The sequence below is a fragment of the Capra hircus genome, chromosome 26 (genome assembly GCF_001704415.2).
Source record: "Capra hircus breed San Clemente chromosome 26, ASM170441v1, whole genome shotgun sequence".
NCBI classification, from domain to species: Eukaryota; Metazoa; Chordata; class Mammalia; order Artiodactyla; family Bovidae; genus Capra; species Capra hircus.
Window position 1 is genome coordinate 30,295,369 of NC_030833.1, and position 15,777 is coordinate 30,311,145.

General features: G+C 48.6%; 2 protein-coding genes across 13 annotated transcripts in view; one reads left to right on the top strand and one right to left on the bottom strand.

The window, feature by feature from the left end:
* SEC31B (SEC31 homolog B, COPII coat complex component) overlaps positions 1-4,768 on the top strand; it is a 30,815-nt gene extending 26,047 nt beyond the window's left edge. For 6 of the 12 annotated variants that reach the window (XM_018041509.1, XM_013975140.2, XM_013975141.2 and 3 more), the window contains 6 exons: positions 590-767; positions 1,422-1,730; positions 1,958-2,016; positions 2,317-2,418; positions 2,756-2,872; positions 3,332-4,768. In XM_018041509.1, coding sequence (XP_017896998.1) covers positions 590-767; positions 1,422-1,730; positions 1,958-2,016; positions 2,317-2,418; positions 2,756-2,872; positions 3,332-3,595 — 1,029 coding nt within the window. In that variant the 3' untranslated portion in view covers positions 3,596-4,768. Of the gene's footprint in view, positions 1-589; positions 768-1,421; positions 1,731-1,957; positions 2,017-2,316; positions 2,419-2,755; positions 2,873-3,331 lie in introns of those variants that run through there. The other 6 variants (XR_001917321.1, XM_018041510.1, XM_018041511.1 and 3 more) reach the window with 6 other exon arrangements.
* The window catches only part of WNT8B (Wnt family member 8B), a 31,149-nt gene continuing 24,228 nt past the window's right edge, over positions 8,857-15,777 (bottom strand). The window contains exons 2-6 of the mRNA XM_018041516.1: positions 13,473-13,506; positions 12,386-12,524; positions 11,410-11,535; positions 9,992-10,134; positions 8,857-9,780 (exon numbers count right to left, since the gene is read on the bottom strand). Coding sequence (XP_017897005.1) covers positions 9,235-9,780; positions 9,992-10,134; positions 11,410-11,535; positions 12,386-12,524; positions 13,473-13,506 — 988 coding nt within the window. The 3' untranslated portion in view covers positions 8,857-9,234. The remainder of the gene's footprint in view (positions 9,781-9,991; positions 10,135-11,409; positions 11,536-12,385; positions 12,525-13,472; positions 13,507-15,777) is intronic.

Below are 15,777 nucleotides of genomic sequence, written 5' to 3' on the forward strand. Positions count from 1 at the left end.
TGAGAAATATTGACCTGTAGTTTTATTTTGTGGTGTTGGTATCAGGGTAGTACTGACCTCATAAAGTAAATTAGGAAATGGTCCTATATTCTGGAAGAGATTATGGAACCTTTGTGTCAATTCTTTGAGTGTTTGGTAAAATTTCTCCAGTGAAACTATCTAGGTCTACCTAGAAACTTTTGGGGGAAGGGGGTGGGAGGAGGTTTTTAATTACAAGTTTAATTCCTTTAATAGTTACAGAACATTCAGGTCTTTGGTTTAATTTTGGCAGAGTTTTGGTAGTTGGTGGTTCTTGAGGAATTGGTCCATTTTTCTAAGTTGTCAAATTATTTGTAAAGTTGTTTGTAACATTCCTTATCACCTCTTTCATGGATGCAGGGTCTGTTGGAGTATTCTCTGCTTCATCCTCTGTCTTGATGAATTGTGTCTTCTCTCTTTATCTTTGTCAGTCTTTATAAAGATTTATCCATTTTGTTGATTTTTTTTTAATTAGCCTTTGGTTTCATTTTCCCTGTTGTTTTTCCATTTTCAGTTACTTAGTAATTTCTTTTCCTTTCCAAGATGCTGATCCTTTTTTCACTTCCTACAGGTTCCAATTCTACCTCCAAGGCCAAGGATTTTTACACCTCAGTCATCACTAGTGATGCCCTTGACACCTTCCCATCCTAGCCCTTATCAGGGCTTCAGAATGCAGAATACAAGTGACTACAGGCCATCTGGGGTCCAGGAAGCACAGCCTTTGCCTCTGGGCCCTGGGGTAAGGCCTGGTGAGTGACCAACTAAGTGGAGATCTGGCTAGACAGAGTAGAGAGAAAAACAGCTGGCATGGCTGGCATGGATTTGGGAAGTAATATGTCCATATAGTGGAAAATCCCATGGATGGAGGAGCCTGGTGGGCTCTAGTCCATGGGGTCGCTAAGAGTCAGACACGACTAAGCGACTTCACTTTCACTTTTCACTTTCATGCATTGGAGAAGGAAATAACAACCCACTCCAGTGTCCCTGGAGAATCCCAGGGACGGGGGAGCATGGTGGGCTGCTGTCTGTGGGGTCGCACAGAGTCGGACACGACCGAAGCGACTTAGCAGCAGCAACAGCAGCATGTCCATATAGTGGGAGGAGCTTGGAGTCTGAATTCTTAATACTGTCAGTACTTGGCTTTGTACTTGGGCATTATACCTAGCCACTTTGTTTCTTTTGAAAATTGAGAGTGATTGTTATATTGTTCATTTCAACCCCACAGGATTGTTTTGCGGGTCAAATAAGGAATATAGTTAAAAATAGTTTGTAAATGGTAGATCTCCTTATACTTATATTATTAATTACTATTATAGTTTCTTTTTTTAAAATTCCTCTGTGATTCTAATTTCTCCGTGATTCCACTCTGATGTGGTCTGAATCTCCTCTCTGTCCCATTTCAGCTTTATCTCAGCCTCAGCTGTTAGGAGGGCAAAGGGCGCAAGCTCCTAACCCCGTGGGATTCCCTGGAACATGGCCTCTCCTGGCTCCACCCATGGCACCCTCAGACATTATGCAGCCTGGCTCTGTCCCCCTGTCTAGGGCTCCTCCAGTGCCCCCTCTGTTTCCTGTGAGAGCACCAGGCTTCATCCCTATGAGCTCCCAGCCACCAGCCCCTCCTGTCAGCTTCCCTGCGGCCCACCTTCCAGGAGGGCCAGGTGCTCCATGCGCTGGTGTCTTCCCAACCACTGGCATCTTGATTCCTCACCCAGGTCAGTCTTCTCCTATGGCCTCCCTCTCCTCCCCTCCCCACTACCACCTTGGGAGTCTCTTTCATCAAGCCAGTGAACTAGGGTTAGGAATGTCAACTGAGAGTGTGGCTGGTCTGCAGAGGGTATGTGTGGAAGACTCCAACTAAATCAATTTTACTGATCTTCAGACCAAAAATTTCAGTGTTTCTGGTCATGCCCCCAATTACCCCTATGTTCACACTATGCAGGACCTCAGGATTCCTTGAAAAATGCTCCAGTGCCCAAGGGAAACCTCCAGAGGAAAAAGGTGAATACATCTCTCCCCACTCAACCCCATACATTCGCCAATGAGCCACGCTCTAGTTCCTTACAGAAGCAGCCTGGTCCTTCCCATGCTCAAACGGGCACTCTGTCCCCCCTCTCTCCCCACTCACTCTTCTCCCCTCAGCCACCTCCTCTTTCCTTCTTATTCACCATCTTCTGACTTCTAGGTTCACCACTCACTGTTCTGTGCCCTTGTTCATTCATAGTTTCTCCACTCCCTCAAAGCAGGGTGGAAGGGGTCTTTCAGCTTAGACTCATGTGCCTTTCTTTTCTCTCTCTTTAGTTGCCAGAGACATTTACACCCCCAGCACCAATTACTGCTCCAGTTATGTGCCTTGCCCCTGAGCCTCGAGGGGTCCTTTCCTCACAACCCGCTGTCCCCAGTGTGAGTCATGCTCCCCCCAGAGCCCCATAAGAACTCAGCTGGCAGATGACAGGAATGATGTGTTTTCCTTCCTCTTGGAAACCTTCTTTTCTTGGGTGTAGAAAAGCAGGGAGCATGAAGGATGGCTTCATTCCTCAAGTTGGAGGCAGACTCTGGGCTGAAAGAGATGGGGTGGGGGGCAGATACCAAGTGTCCCTACTTCAGAGAAGGGGGATGCCCCTCCCCAGCTCTGCTCCAAAGGGAGCAGCATGACCCCAAGTCACAGAGGACTAGTCCTGAGGGGAGCCATAAGCAGGACAGCTTGCCTGTCTCTCCTGTCTCCCTGCTCCCTCCTCAGCAATGTCAGCAGCCACTGGAGAAGATCAACAGGAAGGAGCTGCCCCCTGAACACCAGTCCTTGAAGATCAGCTTTGAGGCACTTCTGCAGCGCTGCTCCCTATCTGCCACTGATTTAGTGAGTCTGAACCTTCCCCATGATGCTCCCTTCCGACCCCAGCTGGTCCCAGGATCCCTTAACTATAAGACCAGTTCCTTGTGTGAATCTTCTTACTGTCCCTGGACATGCTGTCTGTAGCTTATACTTATTTGATATTGTTGGTGTGGCGTTGGGGAGGACTTGTCTGGTCTGGAGTTTAGCTCCTTGGTAGCAGGACCCAACAGCACTGAGACTTAGCTCTTGGAAAGGCAGCAGGGAGTACTGGAAGGAGGGTGAGATCAGTAGTGAGACCTGCCATTCAATCCTGGCTGAGTCAACTAGAGCAAGTCACTTACCCTCTTCAGGTCTCCATTTGTCCTCTGTCAAATGAAAGAAAGAGCACTGAGCCATTCTAGCTCTAAGGTACCATGATTCTTTACGGTCCTGTGTAGGATTAGGCTTAGGGCCTGGAATTAGAATCCATTTCCCTCCCTGCAGAAGACAAAACGGAAGCTAGATGAAGCTGCGCAACGTCTAGAATGTCTGTATGACAAGCTCTGCGAGGGGACAGTAAGTACACTCAGTGGTGCTCGTCTGCCTCCTGCTTTTCCACCTTCACCCATGGCCAAAGGGCACGCACTATCCCTTCCCATAAGCCTCACTGACCCTGGGTTCCCTACAGAATATAGACATGTTGCCTGGACTGGGCTCCAGAACTCCAGAAGGAAGTCCTCGCTTCTCCCTTCCATGCCTCCAGCGTAGGGGTGGAGTTGGGCTTACTAACTCTGGGCCAATCCCTCCACAGCTCTCGCCTCCTGTGCTGGCTGGACTCCATGAGATTGCCCGATGTGTGGACGCAGGAAGCTCTGAGCAGGGCCTTGTGGTGCATGCCCAGGTGGTGGGCTGCAGCAGCTTCAGTGAGGTCTCCAGCTTCATGCCTGTCCTGAAGTCTGTCCTCACCATTGCTCATAAGCTGCACGTCTAAACCAGGCAGCTCCTCCTGCCAGACCACTTTTACTGTTACTTAATTCCTTCCTGCAGGAAGGGACTTTTGGGACAGATTCTGTTTGTTTTTCCCAGCCTTCCTCCCTTGCTGCCAGGTATATGATGCTGTAGACTTGGCTCCAAACCAGCAGAGTGCCTGCTCTCTACCCCTTTATGCCTGCTCTCTACCCCTTTATGCCTGGCCCTCTGGGATCTGCCCAGGGCTCAGTCAGCCTGTTCTCCCTCACTTCCCCTAAAACTATACTCCAACAGGGGCTGGCACAGTGCGCCTTCTCCCCCAGGGGCATTCTGTCCAAGTGGTTTCTGAGAGGGTGAGCAGGATCATCTTTTCAAGTCTACCTCTGCCGTGCCCATCGTGTGGGTCTTTTGTCTTTCCCCTTCTGTGGGTTATGAGCCTGACTTTACCTTCTCCTTGCCTCTGACTTCATGTTTCCATACTTCTCTGAGCCCCAGAGACTGGAGTAGAGTTGACTGTTGCTCAGCCTTTCAACAAATCCTAGACATGAGTGATGGGTGCTGAGCAGAACCAAGAGAAGGAACTCAGGCCCTTTGAAGAAGGGACTTCTCCTCTGCCAGCATTGTTAAGGGTGAACTAGGTGAGGTGGAGGGTGGAAGGGGTGCACTGCCTTTTGCTGAGAGTTGTCTTAAGCTATGGGATAGAAGCAGAGGGACCACTGCCCATGGGGAGCAGCCCCTGACTCAGCCTGCCTGAGTCCTGGCCCAGGCAAGATATAGACCCATTCATTCTGTGATTAGAAGCCTGGTTCTGGAATAGGAGCCATATTAATGAAAGACTCTTCTGGCACTCTTCTTCAAGACTTGGAGGCCCTTCTTCCCTACCCTCTCCGGCTGCACTTTCATGGTTGGACTCTGCACTGAAGCCCTGATGTACTTTATGTGCAATAAAGCTGCTTTAGTTTGGTTTCCTCAGTCATCTCCCGATTATTATCTTCTCTGGGTCCTCGTTTGCTCTTACCTGTCTTCCCAGTCCTTTGTTCGTGCTCCGTGTACCTCAGTAAGGCAAGGGAAAGGCTTGGGGACAGATAGGAAGTCAGGAGAGTTGAAGAAAGGAGGTGGCACTGAATTAAGCTCTCTCCTTGCAGCATTTATAGCCACTCGGAGGAGTGTGTGTGTGTGGTGTGTGCGTGCACGTGTCTCCATCTGTGCCTGACATTCAGCTCCAGGGTTTTCCCCACATCATTTCGTGTGTGTGTGTGTGTGTCTCCATCGGTGCCTGACATTCAGTTCCAGGGTTTTCCCCACATCACTCTGTGTGTGTGTGTATGTGTCTCCATCGGTGCCTGACATTCAGCTCCAGGGTTTTCCCCGCACCACTCTGTGTGTGTGTGTGTGTGTGTGTGTGTGTGTATGTGTCTCCATCCGTGCCTGACATTCAGCTCCAGGGTTTTCCCCGCACCACTCTGTGTGTGTGTGTGTGTGTGTGTGTGTGTGTGTGTGTGTGTGTGTGTGTGTGTGTGTGTGTGTGTGTCTCCATCGGTGCCTGACATTCAGTTCCAGGGTTTTCCCCGCACCACTCTGTGTGTGTGTGTGTGTGTGTGTGTGTGTGTGTGTGTGTGTGTGTGTGTGTGTGTCTCCATCGGTGCCTGACATTCAGTTCCAGGGTTTTCCCCACATCACTCTGTGTGTGTGTGTGTGTGTGCTCCAGGGTTTTCCCCGCACCACTCTGTGTGTGTGTGTGTGTGTGTGTGTGTGTGTGTGTGTGTGTGTGTGTGTGTGTGTGTGTGTGTGTGTGTGTGTGTGTGTGTGTGTGTGTCTCCATCCGTGCCTGACATTCAGCTCCAGGGTTTTCCCCACACCACTTCAGGGCTGAGCTCAGCTACACAAAGGGACCGGGTGTGAAGCCAGGGGTACGATCTCTAATCCTGTTGTAGATCCCATCATGTCTGCAGGCTAGATGTGTGTGTTTGGGAGGAAGGGATTGTTAGGCAGTATTTGTTTGTAAAGCCACTTGCTCTTCAGATAATACTTGCACTAACTTCTATTGATGAAGCAGTGTGAGCCCCAGCAAAGTCCTTTCCCAAAGTGTCTTTGAAGCCAAGAGCCCATTGAAGGGAAGAAAGGCCGGGAGAAGGGATTAGTTTGTTCAGCAGCTGTGAATTTCAGTGGGAGGTTGATGAACTCCGAAGTCTTTGTTTAAATTAAAGGGGGGGAGAAAAAAGCCGCTGCTGGAGCGAGAGCCCCACTTGGGGCCCTGAACTAACACAAGGAGAAGTCTGAGCTGCGGGGAGCTGTGTACTGACTGCGAAGACTTTTCCCAAACACTTTCGGAAAGGTGTTGTGAGAAGGGAAGGGGGCGGAGTGGGGGATTAGCATGTGAAATGAAGTTTTCATTGACTCCGGTGGGGGTAGAAGGCTATTTTAATGGCATTTTGTTCTCTTATTTTCTCTTCTTGAGCTCTTTAGAGATATTGTTTTGCTAAGGCCGGCTTTCTTCCCCCTTCTTTCCAGTCTGCAGATTGCCTCTATGGGAGCCAACATAAATATTTCTCCTCCAGGAATGCGGGTTAATTAAAAGGAAATGAATGAGTGGAAGCATCCAATCCAGACCCACAATAGGCGAGTGCCCTGGCCTGCCCTTCCCTCCCACCACCCCCAGCACCGCCAGCACTGAGCGCGACCCTGTCTCTGTCTTGGCCCTAACCTGCTGCTAAGGCCAGTTGAGGCTAAGATTCTTTTCAAGGAAAGCAAGCCCTGCCTGTGTGTAGGCTCACAGGCCAGGGACGAGAAGGAGACAGTGTTCTGTCCCCTCCACCCAGCATCCTTGTCACTTCTCAGGACCTCCCTCCACTTCTGTCCCCTGGCTGAGACAGATGGACTCCTAAGGAGCACACAAGAGGAGGGGAGGGGCCTGGGTTCCAGAACTCACCCCGTGGTACCTTACTAGTTGGTGGAACAAGCCAGACATCTTTCTCAGCATCAGTTTAAATCTGTAAAACAAAAGATTTTTCACTTGCTGACCTTGAAGTTGTCTTCCCAAGCAGCCAGTCTGGTTGTCCACATTTATAAAGGGGAACATAGCAGTGGTGATTGATTATAAGAGAGAACTTAAACTCCATGAACGCAGGAGGTCAGTATGTTGTTCACCACTGTATTTCTACTGTGGTGTTTGTTGAATGAATAAATGAATCAATGGATAATGTAAGGGGCAGAGGGAAAGCAATCCAGATCTAAGGTAGCTCAGTATTGTTTTCTTTATAGACACAAATGAATGTGGTGTCAATCATAGCCATTTGGGAATGTAAAATAATAACCTGTGAAAGAACTTTCTGGCAGCATGACATGTTTCGAATACCGACCTGGAGTTGTCACACATGAAGCACGATAGTTCTCCTACTAGTATGCTGAGAGACCTCCTGGGGAATGTCACTTCCCTTTATAAGATTTTACTTTTATATTTTCTAGCTGCCTTGCCAGATTTTCTTACTGAACACTGTCAGGCAATTCTGCCAAGTGGGACAACCAAGTTAGTGCATGCTACTGCTTGATTAGGGACAAAGGGCTAGTTGGGAGATCCATGAGGCCCAGATCTAAGCTGAGGAAAGGAGCAAAAGGCCTTTGCTGATAGAACTGGAAGTGAAGCACTCCAGCACCCTGAAGGGCAGCATGTACCCTGCACAGAGGGAAGGTGAGCCTCTCTCCTCAGCAGGTGTTAGTGGGACCAGAAGACATGTAGGGATGAGGCCAGGGATTTGAGGTCTGCCCTTGCTGTTGTCTCAGTTTGGAGCATGGGAGCCATTCTGCTCTCACTGATCGACCCTTAGAGCCTCCTCCCATTTTACCCACTTGGAGCTATTCTTCCTCTGTGCTCTCCTCTACAAGAGATGAGATGAAGTCTTCTAGCATTTGACCCATTCTGCTCCAGAGGGTTGCCTGGCACCCAGATCCAGGACCAGCCTAGGGGAAGGAGATGACTGGGAGGCTCCTTGGGCTGTAGAGGGTCTTTCAGGAGTTAGTTCTTCCCTTCCTGAGCCCCATTCCATCAGCAAGTCCCTGCTGTACTGCTTCCTTCTGAGAAGGGAATGAGAAGCACCACAAGTAGCAAGGTCTTAGCCACTGAGTGAATGTATCCGTGGAAGATTTATGGGCATGATTTCCTAATACTTGGCAGATGAACCTCAGTCAGGCCAGGATAACTACTTAGGCCATCAGGGAAGTGAGGCCCACAGAAGGATAGTATCCAGGCAAGGTGGGAGGGAGGAGAGGGCCTAGAGGTTACATCTTCCATGCACCCTTCCCCATAGCCCCAAGAATAAGTTCAATACCTGGAAAAAAAGACAGATGTCACAGTGACTGCAATAAATTAAGGTACTGAACTTCCTATTAACAGTTTCATTGCAGGAAGTTTACATATTGAAGGAAAGTATCCAGTTCCTGAATCCTGCCTATTTGAGAATCAGGTTAGTGAAAAGGAGGGATCCCAGCTTCTCATTCCTCATGACCTGTCTTCAGAGGTGCAAACCAGGGTCTGAAGGGAAATTAGCTTTATTTATCTCAGTCTTGGCTCAGATAAGATCCTTTAGGGAAGAGTAGAGGTAAAGTTGGTTGCTAGGAAAATGTAGGTTAGGAGCACAGAGAAGCTTATTTGAAAGCGTAGCAAATAACTGGCACTCTCCCCTTAGGGCACCTTGGATGATTGTCTAAGAAGGTCGTTGCCCCACTGGCAAAGTCCATTAGAGACACGACAGGGGTGAGTGGCACCCTTGGTTTTCATCAAATCAGCCCTCAAGGTTCTCACTTCCTCCATCTTCAACTTCCACCTCTAAGAACCAACCCCTAAAGACATGCTTTTTCTTGGGTCAGTTTCCCCAGTATCTCTTTCAGAGAAAGAAGGAGGGATAAGGGGAGGGAAAGTAGAGATTCTTGGGGAGTCTATGCCAGCAGTTAGGGAATCAGAAGCACAGGAGGGCTTCTGCCCAAGGAAGGTGTGGCTGTGGCAGAGAGCTGACAGCAGGACATAGGGGAGTAGGGATAGAGGGGGGAAGATGGGGTTAAAAAAAAAAGCCATGCTTTCTCTGGGCCCTGCATAACTCAGGAGGGTTCTTCCAGTTCCAAAGTTCCACAGGCTAGGTCAGGCATTATAGCAGGCAGGACCGGGAGAAGGAACGCCCATTCTCTTCGAAGTCCTGGGAAGATCAGTAGCTCAGAGTCTCAGAGCGCTGTCAGACCTCAGCGTGGTGGGGCCGACGATGCCGACAGCAGAGAAACTGTGGAAACAGGTTGGAAAGTGGCGAGCTCCGGAGAGAATGCAGCAGCTCTCTCCCTCGGGATCCCTGGCCTTGGTAGTGTGGGGTCCCTATTCCCTAGATTCCTCACTACTGGGGTCTCTAAAAAAAGCCAAGGACCAAAGGGGAAACGAGAGAGGGGAGAGGAGTCGCTTAGGGTTTTCTCCCGGGTTCGTGCGCCGCGCCCCCCCGTGGCCGGTCCGCGCGGCTGCAGAAGTACTTGGTGACTCGCCGGCGGCACTGCTCGCAGCGCACCGCGCAGCACCAGTGAAACTTGCAGTTGCAGCTGGACACGGTCTCGGCGCGGCGCTCCTCTACCGCCAGCCCGCAGTCCCCGCAGAGTCGGCGGCAGCTGCGGCGCTCCCAGCGGCCCAGGGCCCGGCCGCGCCGCAGGCACTCTCTGCCTTCGGTGCCCAGCAGCCCTAGCGTCTTGTTCTCCAGGCAGTAGTCCGGGGAGTCCTCCAGGTGCACCAGCTCCCACGTGGAGATGGAGCGAAAGGTGTCAGCGATGGCGCCGCGGCCCGCCGCGCTGTTGCCTGCACCCTGCAGCAGGTCCACCTTGAGAGCTGCGTGGTACTTCTCTTTCAGGTGCGCGCCCACCTCTCGGAACTCCGGCAGCTGCAGCCAGCAGGTCTGCGTGGTGCAGCTGCCAGACACCCCGTGGCACTTGCACGTGCGTTTCATGGTGCCCTTCACCGCCTGGGGAGAGAGCTAGGAGTGAGCGGGCCAGGGATTGCGCCCCTGGGGAGTCTCGCCGTCTGGCGAGTTGCGAGGCTTCCTGCAAGTCTGCCTGGCCAGCCGGCTTGGTACCACGTTTGCCCAGTCAGATAAAAGACTTGACGGGCTGTCCACACCTAGGCCTGGTAGTGGATGGAGCCAGGTGCCTGATTCCAGGGGCTGCAGGACTCACCTTGCGGCCGGCCTCGTTGTTGTGCAGGTTCATAGCTGCCCGAGCATCCTGTCCTGTCTCCAGGGCATCGACGAACTGCTTGGATATTGCCTCTCCGAAGCCCACGTTGTCGCTGCAGCCTCCCCACAGCCAGCCTTGGCCCCCTGGAAAACGTGGTGGGAAGAAAGGCGGTTGAGCAGGCTGCAGGGAGCTTCCTGGGCTGCTGGTTCTAAGTGGGTTAGGGGGATTGAGGGAGGATTCAGGAGGGGCGAGTGCACCCGGTCCAGAATAGTTTCACCCCAGATTTATTTTTGACACCTTTGTACTCCTAGCTTCAGCCCATCCCCTGCTCAGGACTCCATGACAGAAGTAGCTACCAGGGGAGGCAGATGCCTGCTCCCTGGGCTATGTTCCTGGCCTTCCAGCAGAGTGTACATGTGCTCTGCCAGAGACTGACTTCCGAAAGGCACAAAATGGTGTGGAAAAGGTGAGGAAAGTGCACACACTGACGGGGAGAGAGGCCAATTGAGATAATATGGAACAGCAGTTGGTAGTTGAGGTGGAGGGCAGAGGCTTGCAGAGGACAGTGGAGGTAAACAGGAAATGAGATAGGGATGGGTGTAAGGTAAGGGAGTTAGAGAAGGTGAGGTTCGAGAGAAAAACACAAGACTGGCACTTCACAGGAACAGATCACCTTTAATGAGGCAAGAAGGAGCAGCAGTCAGATTAGTGGGCTGCTGTGCTAAGTGGCACCCCACGCCAGTACTCTTGCCTGGAAAATCCCATGGACGGAGGAGCCTGTTGGGCTAAGAGTCGGACATGACTGAAGTGACTTAGCAGTAGTGCTAAGTCAAGAAGAAAGTAGGTATATATAGAAAACATATATATGCGGAGATACATTGTTTTGAGGGGGTCTGTTTTTTCTCATGATTATTTTTGACTAGTTAGCTTTCAACAACTGGGGCAAGGAATTCCTGAGACCAGCCAGAGACTGGGGTTGGCCAGGAGCTGAACGTAATCAATCTTAATGTCCATTCCTTTCTTCTGGGAAGAAAGTGCTTTATTCTGTATAGAACAGAGGGGAGGTCCTGGAGGGGAATTTTAACTCCAGGCTATTTTGAGCCTTGTAGCTTTCCTTCATTAGGCAGTGTGGAAGGGCCCCCCTCCCATGGTTGAGACAGTAATAGGTTAGAATCTGAAGGGACTGTTCTTCTTTTATTATTGTATTTAAATTAAGGGAACCACCCAGTGAGAGAAGGGCTCCCAGCTACCTATAGCCTTATTTGTCACTGTAGCGCTTGGGCTCAAAGTGGTCCACCTTGATTTTCCTCAGATGTAGAAGACTACCACCCTTCTTCACTCCACCAAGTATCTGCCCAGCTTTTCGTTGCCTGAGTGAACACTGGGCTGCCCTACCCACCCCCAAGGTCACTGCTTACCCAGTTGCCCATTGCGGGAGTCATCACAGCCACAGTTGTCAAAATCCCCAAGGCTGCAGTTTCTAGTCAGAGTGTACATGACCCCGGCAGAACTGATGGCGTGCACAAACGCTGTCTCCCGATTAGCTGACAGGAACCAAAAACTGAGTTAGAGGGAGGAATTACAGCCCAAAGACATACCTTTAATACCATCACTGTACCCTCCTCACTCCGCTCTGTTCTGTTGGGTTGGCCAAAAAGTTAGTTCAGGCTTTTCCACAGGGTGTTATGGAAAACCCCAACAAACTGTTTGGCCAACCAAATATCTTGCCACCTTTATAATGTACCTCACTCTCTTCCAGGATCTGCTCCAGTCCTGGTTTCAGCTCAGCTCTTCTCTCTTCCCATCTTTTCAGGTTATACATTTTATGACTGAGTGGTTAGAGTATTGTTAATATGGGTGGCATTTAGGTGGGAAAGAAACCAAGAAAGAAATGGGGAAGAATCTGAAGGTCAGGGTGTAAAGAACCCATCTCCACTTTCTCTTGGAACATGGAAGTCTGAGAGGCTTCTGAGAGGCGCTAGCTAGTCCTCAATCATTTCCTGGCATGGCCACTTTTTAATCTTCTGTATGGGAATCTGGTCTCCAAGTCAATTCCCACTTGCCCTGTACCTCTCTACTGAGCCTGCTAAAAGAAGAGGCTAAGAGGCATGAAAATATATGACCTCTACTTACCTACCTATTTATATTTTGAGGAAGCTAGGAGGCTGCAGATGGTATAGGATTGGGGATGAGGCAAGGGCCATTTGTTGAGTAGAGAGGGTGTCAGTTAAGAAAAAGAGGAGCTGGAGCAAAAAACAGAAGATACTAGAGAGGGAGATGACCTGAGACCAGAGACCAACAAAGGGAAAGAGGAGGCTTGGTTCTGTCCCTGGAGAGTAGGGCTCTGACCTGTGGCCAAGGGGTCCAGGGACCTGTAGCTGAAGCTTTCCTTACCACTGCGAAGGCCACCATGGCTGGACAGCTGCAGGGCTCTCTCAGGGCAGTTCCAGCGGTCCCAAGCAAACTGGTATTTGCATTCTTCAATTCCACTCTGGGCACCAGCTGCCACGCTGCTGGAGTAGATCAGGTAAGCCTGCAGGGACACAGGGGTCAAACTTCAGACTCATAGCAACTGAACTTGGTAGGCATTTGCCTTAAAGTGGCCAAGCACGTCTTTTCCTGCCCACTTTCCCACTCCTCCAAATTAATGACAGAGTAAGCACTTTCAATATGCTGTCTCATGTAACATCACAAATAACCTTGTGAAATTGGTACCCCCTGGTGGCTCAGAGGTTAAAGCGTCTGCCTGCAATGCAGGAGACCTGGGTTCGATCCCTGGGTCGGGAAGATCCCCTGGAGAAGGAAATGGCAACCCACTCCAGTATTCTTGCCTGGAGAATCCCATGGACGGAGGAGCCTGGTGGGCTACAGTCCACAGGGTCGCAAAGAGTCAGACACTACAGAGTGACTTCACTTTCACTTTATAGAATAGAAACTTAAGGCTCAGAGAGGTGATGTAAAACAATTTGCTCAAGGTCCCACCACTAGCAAATGGAAGTAGGAATGAAACTGGTGTTTCATTAGACTCTAGATCTCACTCTATTCACTGTACTCTGTCACTTCAAAGTGAGACTCAATTACACGATTCATGAATTTTCAACTGTTTTCATCCTATGAAGAGAACATTTTGTAGCTGGAAATATTCTTAGAGATCATGTAGTAGAATGCCAGCATTTTAAAGATGGAGAACAGCTTGCCCGCCCTGTGCTAACTATATGGCTAACTATAGCGTGACACTATGAAAGAAAACTTTTATTCTGGTCATAAATTCAGAGTCAGTATTCCTGAGTTCTTGTCCTGGCTCTGACATTAGTTTGCTGTGTGATTTGGGGTGTATCCCTTTCCATGCCACAGTTTTTCTGCCTAAAAGATACACAGTATAATAAAAGATGTGGATATAATGACAAGAAATTGACATGTATAGTCTTCAGTCAAGAAGCTAAGTGAAGTCCAAATAAATCAAAGGAATTTTTTTTCTTACCTTTGGACCAGTCATCAGGAAATTGTTCACTGACCTAGAAGAGAGAAAAACCACAGCATAACAGAGATACACCGATTCATTTCTGATGCCAAGAGTTTTAAGAATTACTTCAGCAAATATATAGGCATACCTCAGCGACATTCCTGGTTTGGTTTCAGACCACTGCAATAAAGCTAATCACATGAATTTTTTGGTTTCCCAGTACATATAAAAGCTATGTCCACACTATACTGTTGTCTATTAAGTATATAATAGCATTGTCTTAAAAAAATACAATGTATGTACCCTAATTTTAAAATACTTTATTTTTTCATGGGTTTTACAGCCTTGGCATTTATTTGTTTATTTTTGGCTGTGCTGGGTCTTCATTGCTGCATGCGGACTTTCCCTAGTTGTGGGTGGAGTGTGGTCTTGTTGCCACCGCTTCTCTTGTTGCAGAGCACAGGCTCTAAAGCGCTGACTTAGTAGTTATGGTGAACAGGCTTAGTTGCCCCATGGCATATGGAATCTTCCAGAGCAGAGACTGAACACAAGTCCCCTGCAGGTGGATTCTTAACCACTGGCCCACCAGGGAAGTTCTAAAAAAAAAAAAATAGCTTATTGTTAAAAAGTGCTACCCATCACCTGAGGCTTCCTGAGTCAAAATCTTTTTGCTGGTAGAGGGTCTTGCATTGATGTTGATGTCTGCTGACTGATCGGGGTGGTGGTTGCTGAAGGCTGGACTAGATATGGCAATTTCTTAAAATAAGACAGTAAATTTCGCCATATCGATTCGGTTTTCCTTTCATGAATGATTCCTCTGTAGTATGCAGTGCTGTTTGATAGTATTTTAGGGTAGAACTTCTTTCAAAATTGAAGTCAATCCTCTCAAATAGTGCCACTGTTTTATCAACTAAGTTTATGTAATGTTCTAAGTCCTTTGTTGTCATTTCGACAATCTTTACAGCCTCTTCATCATGGGTAGAGTTCATCTCAAGAAAACTGTTTTCTTTGCTTATCCATAAGAAGCAACTTCTCACTCATTCAAGTTTTATCATGAAATTGCAACAATTCAGTCACATCTTCAGACTCTGCTTCTAATTCCAGTTCTCTTTCCACCTGCAGTTATTTCCTCCACTGAAATCTTGAACTTCACAGTCATCCATGAGGATTGAAATCGACTTATTCCAAACCCCTGTTAAACTTGATGTTTTGACGTCTTCCCATGAATCCTGAATGTTCTTAGTTATCTAGAACGGTGCAGCCTTTTCAGAAGGTTCTCAATTAACTTTGTACAGAGGACTCATTCATGGCAGTTATAGCCTTATAAAATGTATTTCTTAAATAATAAGACTTGAAAGTCAAAATTATTCCTTGATTCATGGGCTGCAGAATGAATGTTGTGTTAGCAGGCGTGAAAAATAGCATTAATCTCACTGTACATCTCCATCAGAGTTCTCAGGTATATTGTCAGTGAGCAGTCATAGTTTGAACCGAATCTTTTTTTTCTGAGCAGTAGTTCTCAACATTGGGCTTAAAATATTCAGTAAACCATGTTGTAAACAGATGTGCTATAATCCAGGCTTTGTTGTTCCATTTATAGAGCAGAATTAGCATAATTCTCAAGGGCCCTGGAATTTTCAAAAGGGTAAATGGACATTGATTTCAGTCTATATCACGAGCTGCCTTAGTCCCTAACAAGAGTCAGCCTGTCTTTTGAAGTTCTGAAACTGGACATTGACTTTTCCTCTCTAGCTATGAAAGTCCTAGATGGCATCTTCTTTCAGTAGAAGGCTGTTTCTTCTCCACTGAAAATCTGTTATTTAATTTAGACTCCTTCATTAATTATTTTGACTAGATCTGGAATCTGGATAATTTGCTGCAGATTTACATCAGCATTTGCTGTCTGCCCTTGCATTTTTATATTATGGAGATGGCTTCTTTTCCATAAGCCTCATGAACCAATCTCTGATAGCTTTAAACTTCTCTTTTGCATCTTCCTCACCTCTCTCAGAGAAGGTGATGGCACCCCACTCCAGTACTCTTGCCTGGCAAATCCCATGGGCGGAGGAGCCTGGTGGGCTGTAGTCCATGGGGTCGCTAAGAGTCGGACACGACTGAGCGACTTCGCTTTCAATTTTCACTTTCACGCATCGGAGAAGGAAATGGCAACCCACTCCAGTGTTCTTGCCTGGAGAATCCCAGGGACGGGGGAGCCTGGTGGGCTGCCATCTATGGGGCCGCACAGAGTTGGACACAACTGAAGCGACTTAGCAGTAGCAGCACCTCTCTCAGGCTTTACAGAAAAAGAGTTAGGTCCTTGCTT